The sequence below is a fragment of the Tympanuchus pallidicinctus genome, unplaced genomic scaffold (assembly GCF_026119805.1).
Source record: "Tympanuchus pallidicinctus isolate F22 unplaced genomic scaffold, pur_lepc_1.0 scaffold20, whole genome shotgun sequence".
Classification (NCBI taxonomy): domain Eukaryota; kingdom Metazoa; phylum Chordata; class Aves; order Galliformes; family Phasianidae; genus Tympanuchus; species Tympanuchus pallidicinctus.
Genome location: NW_026294722.1, coordinates 3,781,662 through 3,798,496, shown reverse-complemented (window position 1 = coordinate 3,798,496; position 16,835 = coordinate 3,781,662). Strand labels below are relative to the sequence as shown.

General features: G+C 49.0%; 1 protein-coding gene across 3 annotated transcripts; it reads left to right on the top strand.

Moving 5' to 3' along the window:
* The first annotated feature begins 202 nt into the window (after positions 1 to 202).
* Positions 203 to 16,115, top strand: TM9SF4 (transmembrane 9 superfamily member 4). 3 transcript variants are annotated; one of them, XM_052683781.1, is made up of 18 exons: positions 203 to 329; positions 4,292 to 4,405; positions 5,894 to 5,993; positions 6,380 to 6,548; positions 6,629 to 6,758; positions 7,947 to 8,070; positions 8,661 to 8,779; positions 8,974 to 9,085; positions 9,550 to 9,620; positions 10,201 to 10,333; positions 10,868 to 10,949; positions 11,072 to 11,147; positions 11,483 to 11,566; positions 11,758 to 11,933; positions 12,249 to 12,312; positions 12,903 to 13,022; positions 13,567 to 13,656; positions 14,012 to 16,115. In XM_052683781.1, the coding sequence occupies exons 1-18, from the start codon at positions 306 to 308 to the stop codon at positions 14,159 to 14,161; spliced, it is 1,938 nt and encodes a 645-aa protein (XP_052539741.1). In that variant the 5' UTR covers positions 203 to 305; the 3' UTR covers positions 14,162 to 16,115. The 3 variants fall into 3 exon arrangements, with proteins under 3 accessions (XP_052539741.1, XP_052539742.1, XP_052539740.1); XM_052683782.1 differs by lacking the exon at positions 203 to 329 and adding an exon at positions 759 to 780; XM_052683780.1 differs by lacking the exon at positions 203 to 329 and adding an exon at positions 760 to 819.
* The last annotated feature ends 720 nt before the right edge of the window (positions 16,116 to 16,835 follow it).

The following is a 16,835-nucleotide window of genomic DNA, read 5'->3' as shown; positions in this document are numbered from 1 at the left end:
ATGGCGCCCGCGGCGTCGCACCCGTCCTCAGCGCGAAGGCCGCTGCCCTCAGTAAAGATGGCGGCACAGCTCGCCCTCATCCCTTGCGCCGCCCCGAGGCTTCCAAGCCGCTAGCGCCTTATTGGTGACCCCAGCCCCGCCGTCGACATCGCTGCGCCGGGTTCCGCGCTGCCGTCGGAGGAGCTCCGGGCCGGGCAGAGTGCAGTCGGCCGCCGGGCGCCGAGGCCGCCGTCGCCATGGCGATGGGCCCCGCAGCCAACCGCGCGCCGCTTCCGGTGACGTAGGCGCCGACACGTGGATCCAAGATGGCGGCAGCGGCGGCGATGGTGGTGAGTGCGGGGCGGCCGCGCGGGTTCCGTCCGGCGGGCCTGGGTCGGGCGGGAGCGGCACCGGCATCGCTCGTAGTCTGACTGCTCCTCGGCCTCGTGGGCTCTCCGGTCCGGGGGCGGTGCTCCGAGTCCGGTTGCGGCCTCGCTTCCTTCCGGGGTGGCCCTGCGGCCCTGCGGGGCAATGTCGGCTGCGGAGGGCAGAGGGCGGCGGGCGCTTCGCCGCGGGCCGAGCCGGTGTCCGGTGCTCCAATCCTGCGGTCTGGTGCCGTCCCGGCAGCGGGCTGCCCTAGGGCAGTCGTGTGTGCCATCCTAAGTGCTCGACAGTGGCTGATGCTGGCTGAATCCTTCCTTCCCTTCCATCCCTTCCTTCCCAATTTTGTGGCTATATTTTAACGATTGAATTACTCCTTAAGTCGTCGGAGCTGTTCCCGGTGGGAATCCGCCAATGTGGGTGAGCATCAGGGCCCCCGTGTGCAGGACGAAACACATGGTGAGGCACTCACTGGTCTTTCATGACAGCAGCCTTCCTCCCCAACAGCACGGAGGGACGGTGAAGCTCTGCAGGAGCAGGGCTGTGCACAGAGGCTGTGTGCTGCACTGAGTCCGTTCTCAGGTGGACGCTGTGTGGGTAGTGGAGGCTTTCATTCATTTAGCTTTAATGCTGCTGTGATCTGCTGGCTGCCTCCCAGGCAACGAGGAGTGCTGGAGATGGTTCTCCTGGGGGTTTCATAGAATGGCTTAGGTTGGAGGGGACCTTAATGATCATCCAGTTCCAACCCCCTGCCCTGGGCTGGTTGCCAGGACTAGATCTTGCTGCCCAGGGCCCTATCCAACCTGGCCTTGGATGCCTCCAGGGATGGAGCATTTCCTTGTAGCCTCCTGTGAAAGGCAGTGAAGGCTGCTGACAGCTCTCCTGTTCTCAAAGGGGCTCTCTGAGATCGATGTGAATGCAGTGCTTGTCTCCTTTCTAAAGGCTTTCAGTGACTCCTCTGGGTATGAGCATGGGCTGGGCAGGAGTGTGATAAGGGTGAGGCTGTGCAAGCAGTTGTCAGGGACACAATGAGCAAGGGAGGGTGGTGAGCAGGTGCTGGTAATGCTGGGCTCATCCTGTGGCTGCCTGGTGAGTGCATGTGGGGAGAGCCCAGGTGTGCTTTGTTGTGTGTGGGGTTTTGTTTCTCGCTGCATGTTAGAGGACTGTGTTCAGTTTTCCCTTTCTGACACCGTGTTTAAAGGTTGTGGTCACTGAAACTTTGGAACAACATGGTGATTGGGATCAGGGCTTTGTGCATCTGGCTGGACAAATGGTTGGACAAATGGCCAGGCACAGGCTGCTCTCCCTGGCTTTCCTCAAAAGCGAAGATTGAAAGCTCTTGATTTCTGTTGTTCAATATACCTTCTGCCCTTTTTTTCATATTTCCTTCGTCTCATTCACACGCTGTTCTCATGTTTTCTTCCCTTTAAGAAAACACTGCACTATGTTCACAAGTCTGCAGTTGAACTGGGAGCCAATACAGAAAGAGCTGTGTTGTGGTGCTCACGGGGTGCTGGGAATTGCTGTTGCTTGAAGGGTCCTTCACAAAAATCCTTTGACAATTCGCAAAAGAAAAGGCAGTGTTGTTCAAGTCTTTCTAGATGAGAAAGTGTCAAAGAAAGTGTCCTGGAATTGCTTGCATGCATTAAGCCTAGTGGTAGTTATCCAGGAATACCTTCTTGGAGAGGGTTTTTGTGTGAGTTTCTGTTTGTGGCTGTGTGTAGTGGAGATGCTCAGCTGTGGCCTGAAGCAGTGATGGAGCACCTGGTGGGAAGGAGGGCCAACCCAATGGAGCTCAGGTGTAAGCAGTGCATCTGAGTGATGGAAGGGCTGGAGCCAGGATCCACCCCTTCCAGCCTTCATTTAAGGGCTGGCAGTGGAGGTGAGGGGATCTCACTGGAGATCCCTGCATATCTGAGGTGTTTTAAAGGTAAGCAGTTTCTTTCCTTCATTTCTGGATCCACAGCTGTTGCCTTTAGGCTTGTCCTCATTTGCTGCAGTCACAAACTTTGCCACCCCACTACTGTTGCTTTACTTTCCATCACATTACAGTGTTACACTGTGCATGGGACAAAAAATACAGTGTTAGAATGACTGCAAGAAAGATTCCAGTGGATTTACTTCTACAGATAAGTGGTACGCTCTAAGGTTAACTACAGGAATGGATTGTCATGTTTTCAGATTCTTTCATTAGGAGTCCCACAGGCTTCAGGTGCTGAGTTTCGTGTCTGTGTCTCTGCTGAGGCTCTGTGCCTTGCTCAGTGCTGGGCTCCTGCCTGCAGCACCATAGCTGCTCCCCGTGCTGATGGCCTGGGCTGGCTTGGTCTGGAGTTGTGCATCTGTGTTGCACTACTTGCTGCTTTGCTGTGGGCTTACCTGGCACGTTAGATGCTAGGCTGTCCCCAGAGTGATTTCTATGTGTGTGTGTTGAAATGCTCAGAACATAGAGTTGAAATGCTCAGAACTTCGTGGTAGAGGCCATGAAAACAGGATCTCCTTTTTCTGGAAGCTTGTGCCTCACCAGAGGCTGTGATAAGCAGAGCTCTGTCCTGCTCATTTTGATCTTGCACAGGTGGTGTTCAGTCCTGCAGGTATCTTTTAGATGAGAGATGGCCTGGCCAGGCCCAGGAGTTGTGCAGATGTTTTGGTGCATATCTGTGTTGGCTTGATAAGCTGCTCTCTTCAGCTGGAGGGGGGGAGGCTGATCTCTGAGTATGGCAGCAAGGATCCTAATGCAGAAGGCTTCAGGCATCACACGTACTTCCCTCCAATGTCGCTTCGGAAACTCCATCCCTCCTGCTGCATGGTGGTGCTCCCACTTCTTGCCCCAAATAATTTTTCCTGGCAATGCTTTCTATAGTTCCCCTCTCATCTTCTCTGTTGCCCAGTACTGTCTTGAGTCATCACCATCCATATCCAAGAGCCTGACTTTTGCCATAAGTGTCATCCCCAATGCATCTTCTATGTGCTTATGTGTCTCCTGAGTGCCTTCCAAAGGCTCCATCCTTATTTTTGTCATCTTGCAAGCCTGTCATGACAAGGATTGCACCAAAGTGGTTTTGATTTTGCTTAGGTTTTGCTAAGTAATATTGTGCAGTGGATGACAGGCATTTTGGTGACAAATGGAGCAAGAAGTGCTACAGGCAGCTGGCTGCTGTGGGGCACAGCACTCCCTCTGGTGCTCACCTACCTGGGGCATCTCTTCCTAATGGCTCAGAGTCACAGCTCTCCTTTACATGATCAGAGAAGGCAAAACTTAGTGAAGTACATGAAACCTACCCCATGTCAGGGCACTGTTCACATCTAAGAAGCATTTCCCAGTTGCTTTCCAGATGATGATCTTTGCCTGCTGTAACTACAGTAAGCTGAAATTGAGATAAGTCTGGAAATCTTCCTTTGGGTGGTGATGGGGGTAGATAGTAGCTGGCAACTTAGTTTTAACACATTTTGGGCAAGTCTCTGGCACTTATATTTTATGTACGTTTCAAGTTTAAAGATTAAACTGTATCACAGTGTTTGTAGTTGGAAAGAGAGTAGATGTGAGCAGCCCCTTTGGGTGCTGTGGGCTGTGATGTGAGTGCAGCAGGTAATGGTGCAGGGCAGCTCCTGACCCACAGAGCTGAGGGAAATCCAGATCAGGGTGAATGTTAACTCTGGTAAATCTCGAGGCAAATCATAGCACAGATAAACATGGGTGTGTTGTAGCTGAGCAAAGCCAACACTCTCCTCATTGCATGTGAACAAGCAGGGAGTGGAAGGTGCTCAATGAGAGCCATGGACCAAAATTAACAGCTTTCCTGAATTAACTGATGTTTCACTGCTCAACTGTAAGGACTCTGTAATGTCTGGGATGAGTGCTTTCAGTGGTGTTGCCCTCCTCCAATGATGTTCTGGTGTTTGTTTTGTAGTTTAATATTTCTTCTTTTTGCAGGAAAGGCTAAGGTATTTGCTGCTCTTGCTGTTGTGGCTTCATGGTACGGATTCTTTCTACGTCCCTGGTGTGGCTCCTATCAATTTCCACTGGAACGATCCTGTAGAAATAAAGGTGAGATAAACTTGAAGCTGCTGGTATGTTTGTTTTGGGGTTCTGTGGCTTTTTCATTTTCCTGCTTTGTATTGTAGCTGCTAAATGGGACTGGCAGATCAGACTTTCACTGCCTTCACGTGTGGTGTTGGGGATAAGCAGTCCTCAGGTGGTCGCTGCCATTCCCAATGCAATTCCTTCTCTTGCTTCTGATTTCTTCTACCCAATTCCTTCAGCAGTTGCACCAAACTCCTCGAGGTGTTGTTCTGTTTGACAAAAAGAGCCCCCTTTCTCACTACGGTTCTGAAGTGAATTTAATCTGATTTTTCTCCAGCACTTTACTGACTCTCCAACTGTGTGGAAGGTGGGCCTGGGGGTGGTAGGTCAGAGAAGTAGTTTGTGTCAAACCTCTTGAGTATTCTCCTCTTTAGTGTGTTTTGTATTGAGTCAAGTGAAAACCCTAAGTCCTCTCCAGTGCAGACATTTGTTCCTGAGTGCAGTGGATCTTACAGGATCTTACAGCCTGGGCTTGCTGAAGAGCTGCTCCTGTGCACCATTGCTGGTGCTGAGTGCTGGAACTGCTCTTGCCATACAGGAGGAAGCCAGGCCTTGTTTCCAGGCATCAGCAATTTATAGCCCTTTTCATTTATTTTTCTAAAGCTGTGGCCTCTGTCTCAGCAAAATCCAGCACCCCTGGGGATGCTGAGGTTTGATGCTCCCACAACACATTTTGCTCTATGGCTGCAGTCTGGGCTATTTTTAAGCAAATGAGATTTGCCTGTGGCTACAGTAAGCTTCCTGGAAGGAGGAGGTATTGGAATGGCTGTTCTCAAAGGGATTGCATGAGCCAAATGCTTCCTCAAGTGATAAGGCAAGTCAGCATGTTCGCCAGTGCTCTTCCAATAAATGAGCTTGGCTGTGTTACAAAACTCTCCTGTTTTTATGAGCAGCTGTGGCCCTGGCTATTGCAGTGTGTCTCTGCACTTCCCCTGTGCAGTGTGATTTGTGAGAACTCTCCAGAAGTGTTTGGGTTTTGTCACTGTCCTTTGTCTTCCCAATCTGGTGGATTCCAAAGACAAAAGTTGCTCAACTCTCCATGCTTGCAGAGGCCAGACCTTGAGGTCCTGCGTGACACGATTTTTATTTCTATTTTTTTTAAGGAAACAGCTGCACAAAATTTGACCCTTGAATTTCTTTGAAGCTCTTTGCTGTTCTGTGAGACTTCACCGAGTCATAAATTTGTGCAAACAATCCACCGTGCTCCTTTCTTCAATGGTTTCTCTGTGAATTAACTGCTACTAAGTTGTAGAGAATGTACAGCTTGGAACTGTGTGAAAAGAAAGAAAGCTGGAGCTCTGCAAGGACCTTCTGTGTGTTCTTACAGCTTCCAAGAGTGAGCTGTGTGGGATGCTGGGGTGTTTCTTGAACTGATCTTCAGCTTCTGGCTGATGTCAAGAGGGTAGGAAAGTGGGTTCTGTCGCAGGGATAATTCTTCCTTTCTTCCTCCAGGCCGTGAAGCTCACCAGCTCACGAACCCAGTTACCATATGAGTACTACTCACTGCCCTTCTGCCAGCCCACCGAGATAACGTACAAAGCTGAGAATCTTGGTATGTATCTGCTGAAGAGAATGCTCCCCAGCAATAAGCAGGCTGCCCCTTGGGAGCTGACTGTGGGTTGAGAGGAGGAAAAGCAATTGGCAGTATCTCTAGTAAGCTGCGGAGAGCCTGCTCTATTTCTTTATATCTACTGGCAGTTTGCAAACCAGGATGTTGGTGTATTTTAGAAGGGAGACAACTGACCTGAAGGAAAGCTGGAAGCAGCTTTGTAGGTTTTCCAGCAAGATAAATGAGCCATCCTTCAGCCTTGTATCTGTGCTAACAAGGGAGACCTGCTCTCATCGCTCTGGCTGTACGGTGCACTGCAGACCCGGGGCAGTACCAGTGGCAAGAAGCCTGGCAGTCTTCAACCTTGCCCTTATTTCCCTGTTTTCCAGGTGAGGTTCTCCGGGGGGATCGAATTGTAAATACGCCTTTCCAGGTTTTCATGAACGTAGAGAAGAAATGTGAAGTTCTGTGCAACTTTCCCAACAAGGCAGTGACTCTGACGGTGGATCAGAGCAAACTGATGGCTGAGCGGATCCGGGAAGATTACTATGTCCACCTGTGAGTCACCTCGAGCATGGGTTTGTGTCGGTGGGGATTCTGTGGTGTGGACAAGTTTGATCTGAAATCTGTGTTTTCAGCATTGCTGATAACCTACCTGTGGCAACAAGGCTGGAGTTTTATTCCAATCGCGAGGAAGAGGACAAGAAGAAGGAGAAGGATGTGCAGTTCGAGCATGGATACAGGCTTGGGTTTTTGGATGGGAACAAGGTAGAGAATCTGGATGCTGTGTGAGGGGTTGCCCAGAGGAGCTGTGGGTGTCTGTCAGAAGGTGTTAGAAATCCCCCAGGGAGCATCAGGGTTAGGAAGGCAACAGAAGCTTTTGTAGAGAGAGGAAATAGGAGAGAGGTCTCCTGAATGGGAGGCAGTGGGGGCAGGTGCTGGAATTGCTGGAATACTGCAGTGACAGCCAAGACTCCCAGCACTGACACACTGCATGTGGTTTCTCTCAGGAGAACAAAGGCTGGCTGATCTTTAACAGCCTTGGAGCATCTTGTGCTTAAAAACCCAAACAAACAAAATAAACACAATGTAGTCACATTCCAGACTAGAATAAACACAAGCCTGATTCCTTCAGTACAGTGTACTTAGTTACCTGTGCAAGAAGCATAGTTTAGGAGGGTAGAAAAGGGTATTGGATATTGCAAAAAAATAAAAAATAAACAAAAGCTCTGGCAAACTTCACAAAACAGAGCTGCTTCCTGTCTGTGAGCATCTGGGAGAAGCTTCATAAGCCTGCAAATGGAGATCTAGCGTGGGTGCTCCTGCAGGTATTTTCTTTGATTGTGTGCTCTGAAGAGAAGCTGTTTGACTTAACAGATGCATCTGTTCAGCAGGCAGTGATTGGGTGCAAACACAGCTCTGCTACTTGAGAGTAAGCTCTCATTGGTGAACAAACCTGCTGTGCCTGCTTAACCATCTGTACTTTGTTCCTGTAGTAGGTGATGTAAAAGCCTATTGAAAGTGCAAACTTAGGACAGCTGTGAGCACCCACAGACTAATTAATGTTTATCTGATAGAGAAAGGAAGCAGGAAACTCAAGGCTGTGGCTACTGAGGCCATTCCAGCATCCGTTCTGTGGTTCTTTTGCCACTGAAGTTTTCACTGAATGCATGGCTGAAATAAATCTGAATATAACGGTATTGTCTAGGCCAGAAATAGGCTGAAACATTGTCACTGTTGCTTGGAGTCATTGAGTTGTCACCTTTTCAGTACCCTTTCTCTGCTCTTGTTCCTTTAGCCTTGGAAAGTGTTGGCTTGATCTTGTGCTGTAGCACAATGTGTCTGGGAACAGTTGGAGCCTTTAGCTTTCTTCTCTAGCTTTCTCCATGTGCTTCTACAATTCGCTCATTCCTTCTTTGGGTTGCTAATGTTTTATTTACTGTCAATCTGTTTTAGTTCTACCTGCACAACCACCTCTCCTTCATCCTTTACTACCACAGAGAGGACGTGGAAGAAAACCAGGAGCCCACCTACAGAGTCGTGCGCTTTGAAGTGATTCCCCAAAGCATTAAACTAGAAGGTGGGAGACTTTTAGGGAAGGGAGCAAGGGAGAAGAATCTCTTTTATGGCCAAATGAACTCTGCTGTTGTCTCAGGATGCCAGCAGGTGTGACAGTCCAGAGATGCACAGAATATGAGGAGCTGTTCCAGAGGGACTGAAGTTTAAAAAATAATAGTTGAAGGAGTAGCATTCTTATTTCATTAAGCTCAACGTGAAAGCAGTTTTTCAAAGCAGAGCTCCCCATAGTGTGTACCATCCCATGCAGCTTTCCTCTGGCAGTAGCAGGCTTTGCTGGAGTGGTCTTGTTTCTTAGTGTGTAGTGGGACAGAGGATTTAGCTGTGATCTAGATCCTAGGCTTCAGAGCTTCTAGCTTTTGCCCTTCTGGTTAAGGTGAAGGCTGCACATAGTTTTCCTTAAAGTTTACTAATGCTATTCCTCTGCTGACTGGAATAATTGCTTTGAGTATTGCATAGCAACTGGGAAAGGATTGAATGCTTCCCCTGCAGTATTTGGAGTAATAGAAGCATGTGGGGCCAGAATGATCAGTGGGAGATACGGTGCTTTGGATGGGAGGGATGACCTAGTGCATGCCATATCTTCTTTTACAGATTTGAAGGCCGATGACAAGGGCATGTGCACCCTGCCTGAAGCAACAGGCTCTGCCCCTCAGGAAATAGACCCCACCAAGGAGAACCAGTTGCTGTTCACCTACTCTGTCCACTGGGAGGTGAGGGAGAAAAAGGGAAGCTGGCTGGCAGCCGGTCACCCTCAGCCAGCACTGACTTGTTAGCAGTTAGTGCTCTGAGTGTGCCACACGGGTGTTGTGGAAGACATTGGGAATGTGGTGGTGAGAAGACACGGGACGGTGATAGTTTCTGGGATGCCTGAAGGACCTCTGGTCATGCATTGCTGTTCTTTCAGGAAAGTGACATTAAATGGGCATCCCGCTGGGACACCTACCTGACCATGAGTGACGTGCAGATTCACTGGTTTTCCATCATTAACTCAGTTGTGGTCGTCTTTTTCCTTTCAGGTGAGTGAGATGTGTGGGGTGAAGAAGGCGTTATCATTTATGTGCACGGAGTTTTCTTTAAGCCTCAACAGCAGGTAGCCTGGGGAGGATTGCTTATGTCTAAACCTGATCAGAAGGGGCATGAAATAGACATTAGTACACTTAAATCCTCCTGGTTTGGGCAGCATTCTGTGGGATCAGACTGTTACCAAGGTCTGCTCTCTGATGCGGGTAGCTGAGGTAGCAGAATAAGCGTGGTTTAAAGAAAAACAACAGGAAAGCCACAGTGCCCTGTTGGTGCACTGGCCTTTCTGCTCCCTGGGGTTTTGTTTCTGGTTTTGCTGTAGGTTGGGGGAGAAGAGTCATGACTCAAGGCTTCCTCTCCTAGTCAGCTCTGTCTTTGGTGGTGGGATCAGTGTGGCTGCACAGCGTGAGAGCAGCAGGGCCACACAGGAGCCCCTGAGCTAAACTGTACTTGTTTTCAGGTATTCTGAGCATGATCATCATTCGCACCCTCCGGAAGGACATAGCCAACTACAACAAGGAAGATGACATTGTATGACGTTTGTTCTTGGGGCTGGGATGGGAGAGGGAGGGGGACACAAAGCAGCAGGAGCCTGGTTTGAAGATGTAGATGTAGTCACCTCTTTCCATCTCGTCTTTTTTCTTTGCTCCATTTTTCTTCCAATTCTGAAGATGAGAAGTGCAGTTCTGTATTGTGCTGTCACCATCACTGGAGGTGTTCAAAGTCAGACTGGACAGAAAGCACTGAGCAAGTGTAGTAAAAGATGTCCCTGCCTGCAATGGTGGGGGGGGCAAGTGATTTTTAAGGGTCCTCCCAACCCAAACCATTCTGTAATCCTGTGGCACCTTTTCTACTCTGTATTCAACAATGGATACCAGTTCAGATGTTTTTAGAGCTAGGTACTGACTGCTGTCAGTTTGATAAATGTGTGCCCTGACAGTTTGGGTCTGAACCATTCTAAGCCCAAGAGAAAAGAAGTTTCTTAACTAGAGTGATAGAATGCTATAGAACTGGCTGCAAGGAAGTTAACCTGTCGGGGTGGCTGTGATAGCACCTTCATTTCTACTGGTGGGCTGTAATGGAATACTTTCTTTTCTTGTTGTTGCTACAGGAAGATACTATGGAGGAATCTGGGTGGAAACTTGTGCATGGAGATGTTTTCAGGCCTCCACAGTATCCCATGATCCTCAGCTCTCTCCTGGGTTCTGGAATTCAGCTCTTCTGTATGATCCTGATTGTCATCTGTAAGTGGCAGAAACAAGAACAGTGCTCCAGACTGCAGCTTCAATCAGTGCTCACATTAGCTTGGGGGAAATGGCAAGGCTGCTTCCTTTTGGCAGGGTCAATCTAGGCTGTATGATTTTGCTCAGCGTTTCTGATACCCAGGTATTCTAGATATGCATTTCCCAGCTGAAGGCTTTTTTAATTTTTGTATTGTCTGTAATCAAGGTAGGAGCTCACGGTTTCTGTTGAACAAGAGCTGTGTGATAGTGGGCTGAGAGACTTTTGCACGTGTGATTTGCTTTCTGAGTTGCACCTGCTCAAATATCTGGCTAAGATGAGGTTCACGCATGGTCTGCAGCTTGAGATCAAAGCTGTGGCTCTCTCTGCCAGTGCTGGAGCTGTGGATATGTTAAGCTTTCAAGGAAATGAGGTCTGTGCCAGAAGCACAGATCCCAGGCAGCTGCTCTCTGTATGTGGGATGGCTGCTGTCCTCCAGATGCAGGATAGCACGTGTGCATCAGAGCCACTCAACTTTGTCCTTTTCTCTTCCCCAGTTGTTGCTATGCTGGGGATGCTGTCGCCTTCTAGCCGGGGTGCGCTGATGACTACTGCCTGCTTTCTCTTCATGTTCATGGGGTAGGTGACCACTGCTTCTTGCAGCAGGACTGTCCTGCCCGCCCCTCCGCTCCCCTTTTCTTCCCCTCTCTGTTTGCAGCAATGAAAACTCATTTTCTTTGTCCTGGTTTGTTTCTGTCCAGGGTTTTTGGTGGATTCTTTGCTGGCCGCTTGTACCGGACCCTGAAAGGACATCGATGGAAGAAGGGAGCCTTCTGTGTGAGTCTCTTGGTGTTCTGTGCTACATGTCCAGGTTTGATGATGGCCAGGTCTGTGGATGAACTCCCTGTGTATTTGTGGGTAGCAGGATGCAGCCTGGTTATTCTGCAAAGATTTGGTGTGGAAGAAGTCCTGGTAGCTTTATAAAAAGTACAGGGTAAAAGCCAGAGCTTTTACTACAGCAAAGCAACCAGATTGAGATCCTGCCCACACCCTCCTGCCATGTATTCTTGCTGCAGCAAACAGGATGCTTCGTCCCAGCAGTGGGCTCATGAGAAAGAAGCATCTGGTTGATAAGCCACACGTGTTCTCTTGACTTATGCTTGCTCCTGCAGACAGCTACCTTGTATCCGGGTGTCGTCTTCGGTATCTGCTTTGTGCTGAACTGTTTCATCTGGGGAAAACACTCCTCTGGAGCGGTAGGTGACTCCTAACTTCTTCATCTCTGGGGCCTCTTGGAGTGGGAGGTGTGTGGCTGTGCTGTCAGGAAATGCCTGCTTTCACCTGTCTTTCTAACTGCGGGTGGCAGTGCAGTAGCTGGCTGAAGCTGGCCTGGCCAATGACTCCAGAATAAGTGATCTTGTTTTTGTTACTTTTGGTGTGATTCTAGGTGCCTTTCCCTACCATGGTGGCCTTGCTCTGTATGTGGTTTGGGATCTCGTTGCCCTTGGTCTACCTGGGGTACTACTTTGGATTTCGCAAGCAGCCCTATGACAATCCTGTACGGACCAATCAGATTCCCAGGCAGATCCCAGAGCAGAGGTGGTATATGAACAAATTTGTTGGGTGAGTGCCATGCGGTGAGTTGAGCCCCTTCCCCATAGTTCTGTTAGCCTCCTGAACGTCACTTTTCTGCTGGTGTCTGCATGTCAGGTCACAGATGTGTTTTCTTCAGTAGTGCAGCAGCAGAGATCTAATCTCGACAGGTTTCATGTGCTCAACACTGGGGAAAGTTGTGTCATTTACTGTGTGAAACTTATTCTAACACTCGCTGGAGCTTAGAGCTTTTGGTAGGAGTGCTGTAGGTGCTCACAGGGAGCTTCTGATAGGCAGACAGTTGTATTGTGCTGCTTAGTTTTTTTCTCTCTCCTTTCTCTGTAGGATTCTCATGGCTGGTATTCTGCCTTTTGGAGCAATGTTCATCGAACTGTTCTTCATTTTCAGCGTAAGCATTTAACACACTTTGCTCCTGAATAGGACTCCTCTTGTGCTGAAGGGATTGGGCTTCTGGAAGGGAGGGGGCACCCACCTGGAGTGATTCTCCTGTCCTTGTTGAGGGCTGACAGGTTACCTGCAGGCATTTTCAGTGTTTTCCTTAGAGAGAGCTGGGCTCTGGGTCTCTTCAGAATCAATTTGTGCTGAAAACGTGGAGTTGTCTGTAGAATCTTCTTGAGAGATGTGAAGGATGGTGGTGAAAATGAAGCTGAATGCAACATTATGTCAAGGAGAAATCTTGGCTTTGGGACAGCTGAGCTGTTCCAGCTGTCACTTCTCTCTCACCTTCCTGTGGATATAGAGGAACTTGCTGTGCCATTGCTAGGAAGGTGAAGGGGAGGAATGAGATGCCACAGCTGTCTTTGGGCACCTTTTACAAGCAGACTTCTCTAAAGTATAATGCAGTGAAACACCCCAGATCTGTGATGTTTCCTATTTGAAGCTGAGGGCCCCTCATTTTTTCCTGCACTAACTGGAGGAATTGCACTCACTGATGGATTACAGTAGCATGGAAACAATTTTACGCTGTCTTCGTTTCAGGCAATCTGGGAGAACCAGTTCTATTACCTGTTTGGTTTTCTCTTCCTGGTGTTTATAATCCTGGTGGTATCATGCTCCCAAATCAGCATCGTCATGGTGTACTTCCAGCTTTGTGCTGAGGTGAGATTTCCTCCATCTCCTCTGTTGTTCTTACAGTAGCTCAGAGTGCAAGATTGCTTCTGGAGAAGCATAGTTTATGTTACTGATGCTGAGCAGAAATCTAGCACGGTCCAGCTGTGTGGTTCTGATGGCTCTTACTGCTTTAAGGAGAGTTGAAGCTACTTGATATCTGGGAGCAGTGGTTTCACACAGGAAATTCTGCTGGGATCAGGGCATTTTGAGCTGACATCTCTTCCCAAAGAAAGAAGTTTCATTCCATCCCATCCAAAGAGAAATGCAGGGCTGGAGGCTGAGTGTTCTTTGTTCGCCAGTGCTGCTATACTGACATGGCTCTGTTTCACTGACAGCTTTTCATCCTTTGTGTAGAAACACCTCTGTGGCAAAGTAGTTCCCCGTTTTGCCCAACCTGTGCTTTCCTTTCAAGGAAAATGAGTGATGTCCTCCCTGTCCCCATAAGTTTGTGTCCTTCCTGACCTAGGGAAAAAAGGATGCAGGAAAAAAGGAACCCTGTGGGATAATGCTGAGGTTTTTTTTACCCTATCAGGATTACCGCTGGTGGTGGAGGACCTTCTTGGTGTCTGGAGGATCTGCTTTCTATGTGCTGATCTATGCTGTCTTCTACTTTGTGAACAAGGTATTGTTATCCCTCTTTAAGTGGCACTTTTCTAGAGATTGTTGGATCTGGGAAAGGAAATGGTGGGACCACCCAGTCTGCCCCTATGCAAGTATGGGGCAGCTGAGCTGCCAGCTGCACTGACATCTCCATAGCAGATAGGAGGTTTAAGTGCCTGGGTTTACCAGTGTGGTAATCCACATCCAAGGGATGTCTTTTCAGCTGAACAGAAATGCCCGGAGCAGAAGGTTTCCTCTTCCTTTCTGAATGCCCCCTTGTGGAGGTTGTTGGCTGCTTTGGAAGCTGACTTATGTTACTTTGGAACTTGATTTCACTTTTTTTTCTTTTTTTTCCCCTTCCTCTTTTTCTGTTTTAGCTGGATATTGTTGAGTTCATTCCCTCCTTACTATACTTTGGCTACACTGCCCTTATGGTCCTGTCCTTCTGGCTCCTCACTGGCACCATTGGCTTCTATGCAGCCTACATGTTTGTCCGGAAGATCTACGCCGCAGTGAAAATAGACTGAAGATGCACAGACCCAGCAGAAAACAGACACTTCTGAACACGTATCCTCCTGGCAGTGAGGAGGACGTTTTCTCCCAGTGCTTTCGAGGAAACAAAATCCAGTTGGGAGAGTGACAAGAGAAATAAATAACTCCTCATTTTGGAATGTAACTTCTGGCACAGTGTACATGGATTCTGGGCTACTTCTGGGGGGAAAGGGGTCTGTAGATACCTTACATTTTAACTTTATTATCCTGTTTGAGATTTGAGGGAGTTTTTTAGCAAAGAAATATCCCTCTGCATAAGTAAACCCCTTTTTTTGCTAATTCTTTTTTTCTGTTGATGATGAATGGATTTAAGACAGCAGTGGAAACACTTGTGACAACATTTTCTTCCAGCCCCTAGGGTGCTCTAGGATTCAGGGAGACTTCAACAAGTATCAGGCTGGGTTTCCTTCCTGCCTTCATGTCTGCACAGAAGAGGGAGCCTGACTGTGGCAAAATGAAAGGATCCCAAAAGGCTGACCCAGCTCACCCAGCACGCTCTCACCGTCTAATCCTGGCTTCGGCTTGTTTACAGTTGGATGGAGGTGCCATTCAGAGTCCAGGAAGTGCAATTTCACCCCAAGAGCTGGAGAACTTCGACTGGCAGCATCACTTCTCCCAGCTTCTGGCCTTGGACAGCATGGGGCCGCTTGGGATGCATCTGCTGGAAGGGCTGGAGGGGATGTTCCCCTCTTTCAGAAGGTGTGGCAGAGCGTGCTGCTGTGGGACTGGGCTGCGTGAGGACAGACACGCAGCAAGATGTGTGAGGGCTTGGTACATGAGCAGCTCTGCTCCAGCCACGTGAGGAAACAGGCAGGCTTCCTTCCTGGGAGCCCCGCGGGGGTCGTGCAGAGCCCACTGAGTGAGGTCTGTGCTGCTGCTGTGTTAGTGCCAAGCGATCTGATGCAGTGTTGAGCCTCAGCTGCTGCAGGGTGTGCTGGCTGTGCAGAAGGGCTGGGAAAGGGAGCGGCCCCCAGGAGCTCTCCATGGCCAGAAGCAGCTGTCTCACTACCTGCCCTGCATTCCAGCTGCTCTTGCTGCTCTTTTCTCTTAGATTCTCTACCTCCAGGGTACAGAAGCATGCGCTCCCTCAGCTGTATTTTGTTCTTTTCCACAAAATGGTTTAAGCCCTTTGGGACAGCCAGTGCAGGCTTTTCTGCAGTGGGCTTCTCTTTTTCTGTGGATTGATGCCTGATTAAACCCATGGGAAGCTCGTTTTAAATGAGGTTAAATGTTTTGTTTTGATAATCTACGCGATGTTTACTGGTGAAGGGCTTCCACGTTGCAGTGAAGGCTCCCTCCATCCCCAGAATGGCTGGATTCAGTCAGGGCTGCAGGGACAGGTGGTGGTGGTATTGTTTTTTGTTCTTCTCCATGAGAGCCATGAAAATTTCCCTTTTGCTCTTTCCTATAGCAAGAAATTATGCCTCCAAGTGACCAGCTGCCCCAGGTGATGCTATTTCAACCCAGAGCTGTCCCAAACCTTCTTTGTTAACCAGCACTACTGCGTACACTTGAGGGCTTTGGGTGGGTTTGCTTTCCTTAATTCATATTGCCCCAAGGGTTTCCATCAGGTCCATGCAAGGACCCATGGCTCTCAGCAATGGCCTTGGTCCCCACAGGGAGCTTCCAGTCTCTCTGACTCCTCCTCAGCCCCCCCACCATGCCAAAGTCTGCCCAGCCAGGAATCAAGAATGGGAAAAGAGAGCAAGGGACACTCGAGCCAGCTGTCCTGTGAGCCCTGCCTCACTTCTGATTCAAGATCGTAGAGGAGATTTTGGGTTTATTTTGCTATCCCCACTCCAGCGGGGAGGCTCAGCCAGCATTGATTTCTCTCCTTCCCCAAAGTGTTTTCTCTGTATTCTTTGTAATTTTTAATTAATGTATGTATTCTTTGTGTCCTACTGTAAATAAATCTGCCGTTGTCCTGTTCTGGGTTCTCCTACGCCGCCTCTTTGATTTTCTTCCCATTATGCTCTGCCTGTTCAGACACCCCTGTAGTCTGCATGCTTTCATCAGAAGCAGAGCTTGGGGTACTGGTTTCTTCCATCATATTTTTCTCCAGGAGAACCTGATGGAGCAGCAAGGTTCCTCCCAGCGCCGCATGTCCTGCACGACGTTGCCATGAAGCTGCCACCAGCCAAGGTACTCTGATTTATTCCTTGCAGTACTGCTGCCGTGTGCTGTGCTGTCAGATGGTTTGCAGCTCCATTCACTCGTGTTTGTGCGACTCTCAGCTGATGCTGAGAGCACTGTGCCTGCAGAGGCACCGTGGGGCTGCAGGGCAGCAGGCAGGGAGCTGCCGTCCCCTCTGCTCGTGTTGTGTAGGTGTGTGGGTGCTGCTGGATGGTGAGCTTCACCGTTGGCTTTCAGCTCGATGTCTTTACCTTTGCCTGTCTGTTTTTGCTGTGAGAAAAGAGCAACAAGTTTCCTTCAGAGGTGGCAGTGAGATCGTTGTGGGGTTGCTGGCATTGGTGGCTGCTGAATGTCTGATGCTGATCAGCTGCCAAGATCAGCATGGGAAATATTGCATTTTTAAGATCAAAACTCAAAAAGTCATTGGCGTAGTCAATTCTCTTAAAGGGCAAAGGAAGGCTTCAGCTCCACCACCAGGACAGTCTGTGCAGAGCTTGCTAATGTTGGTTCTGAGCA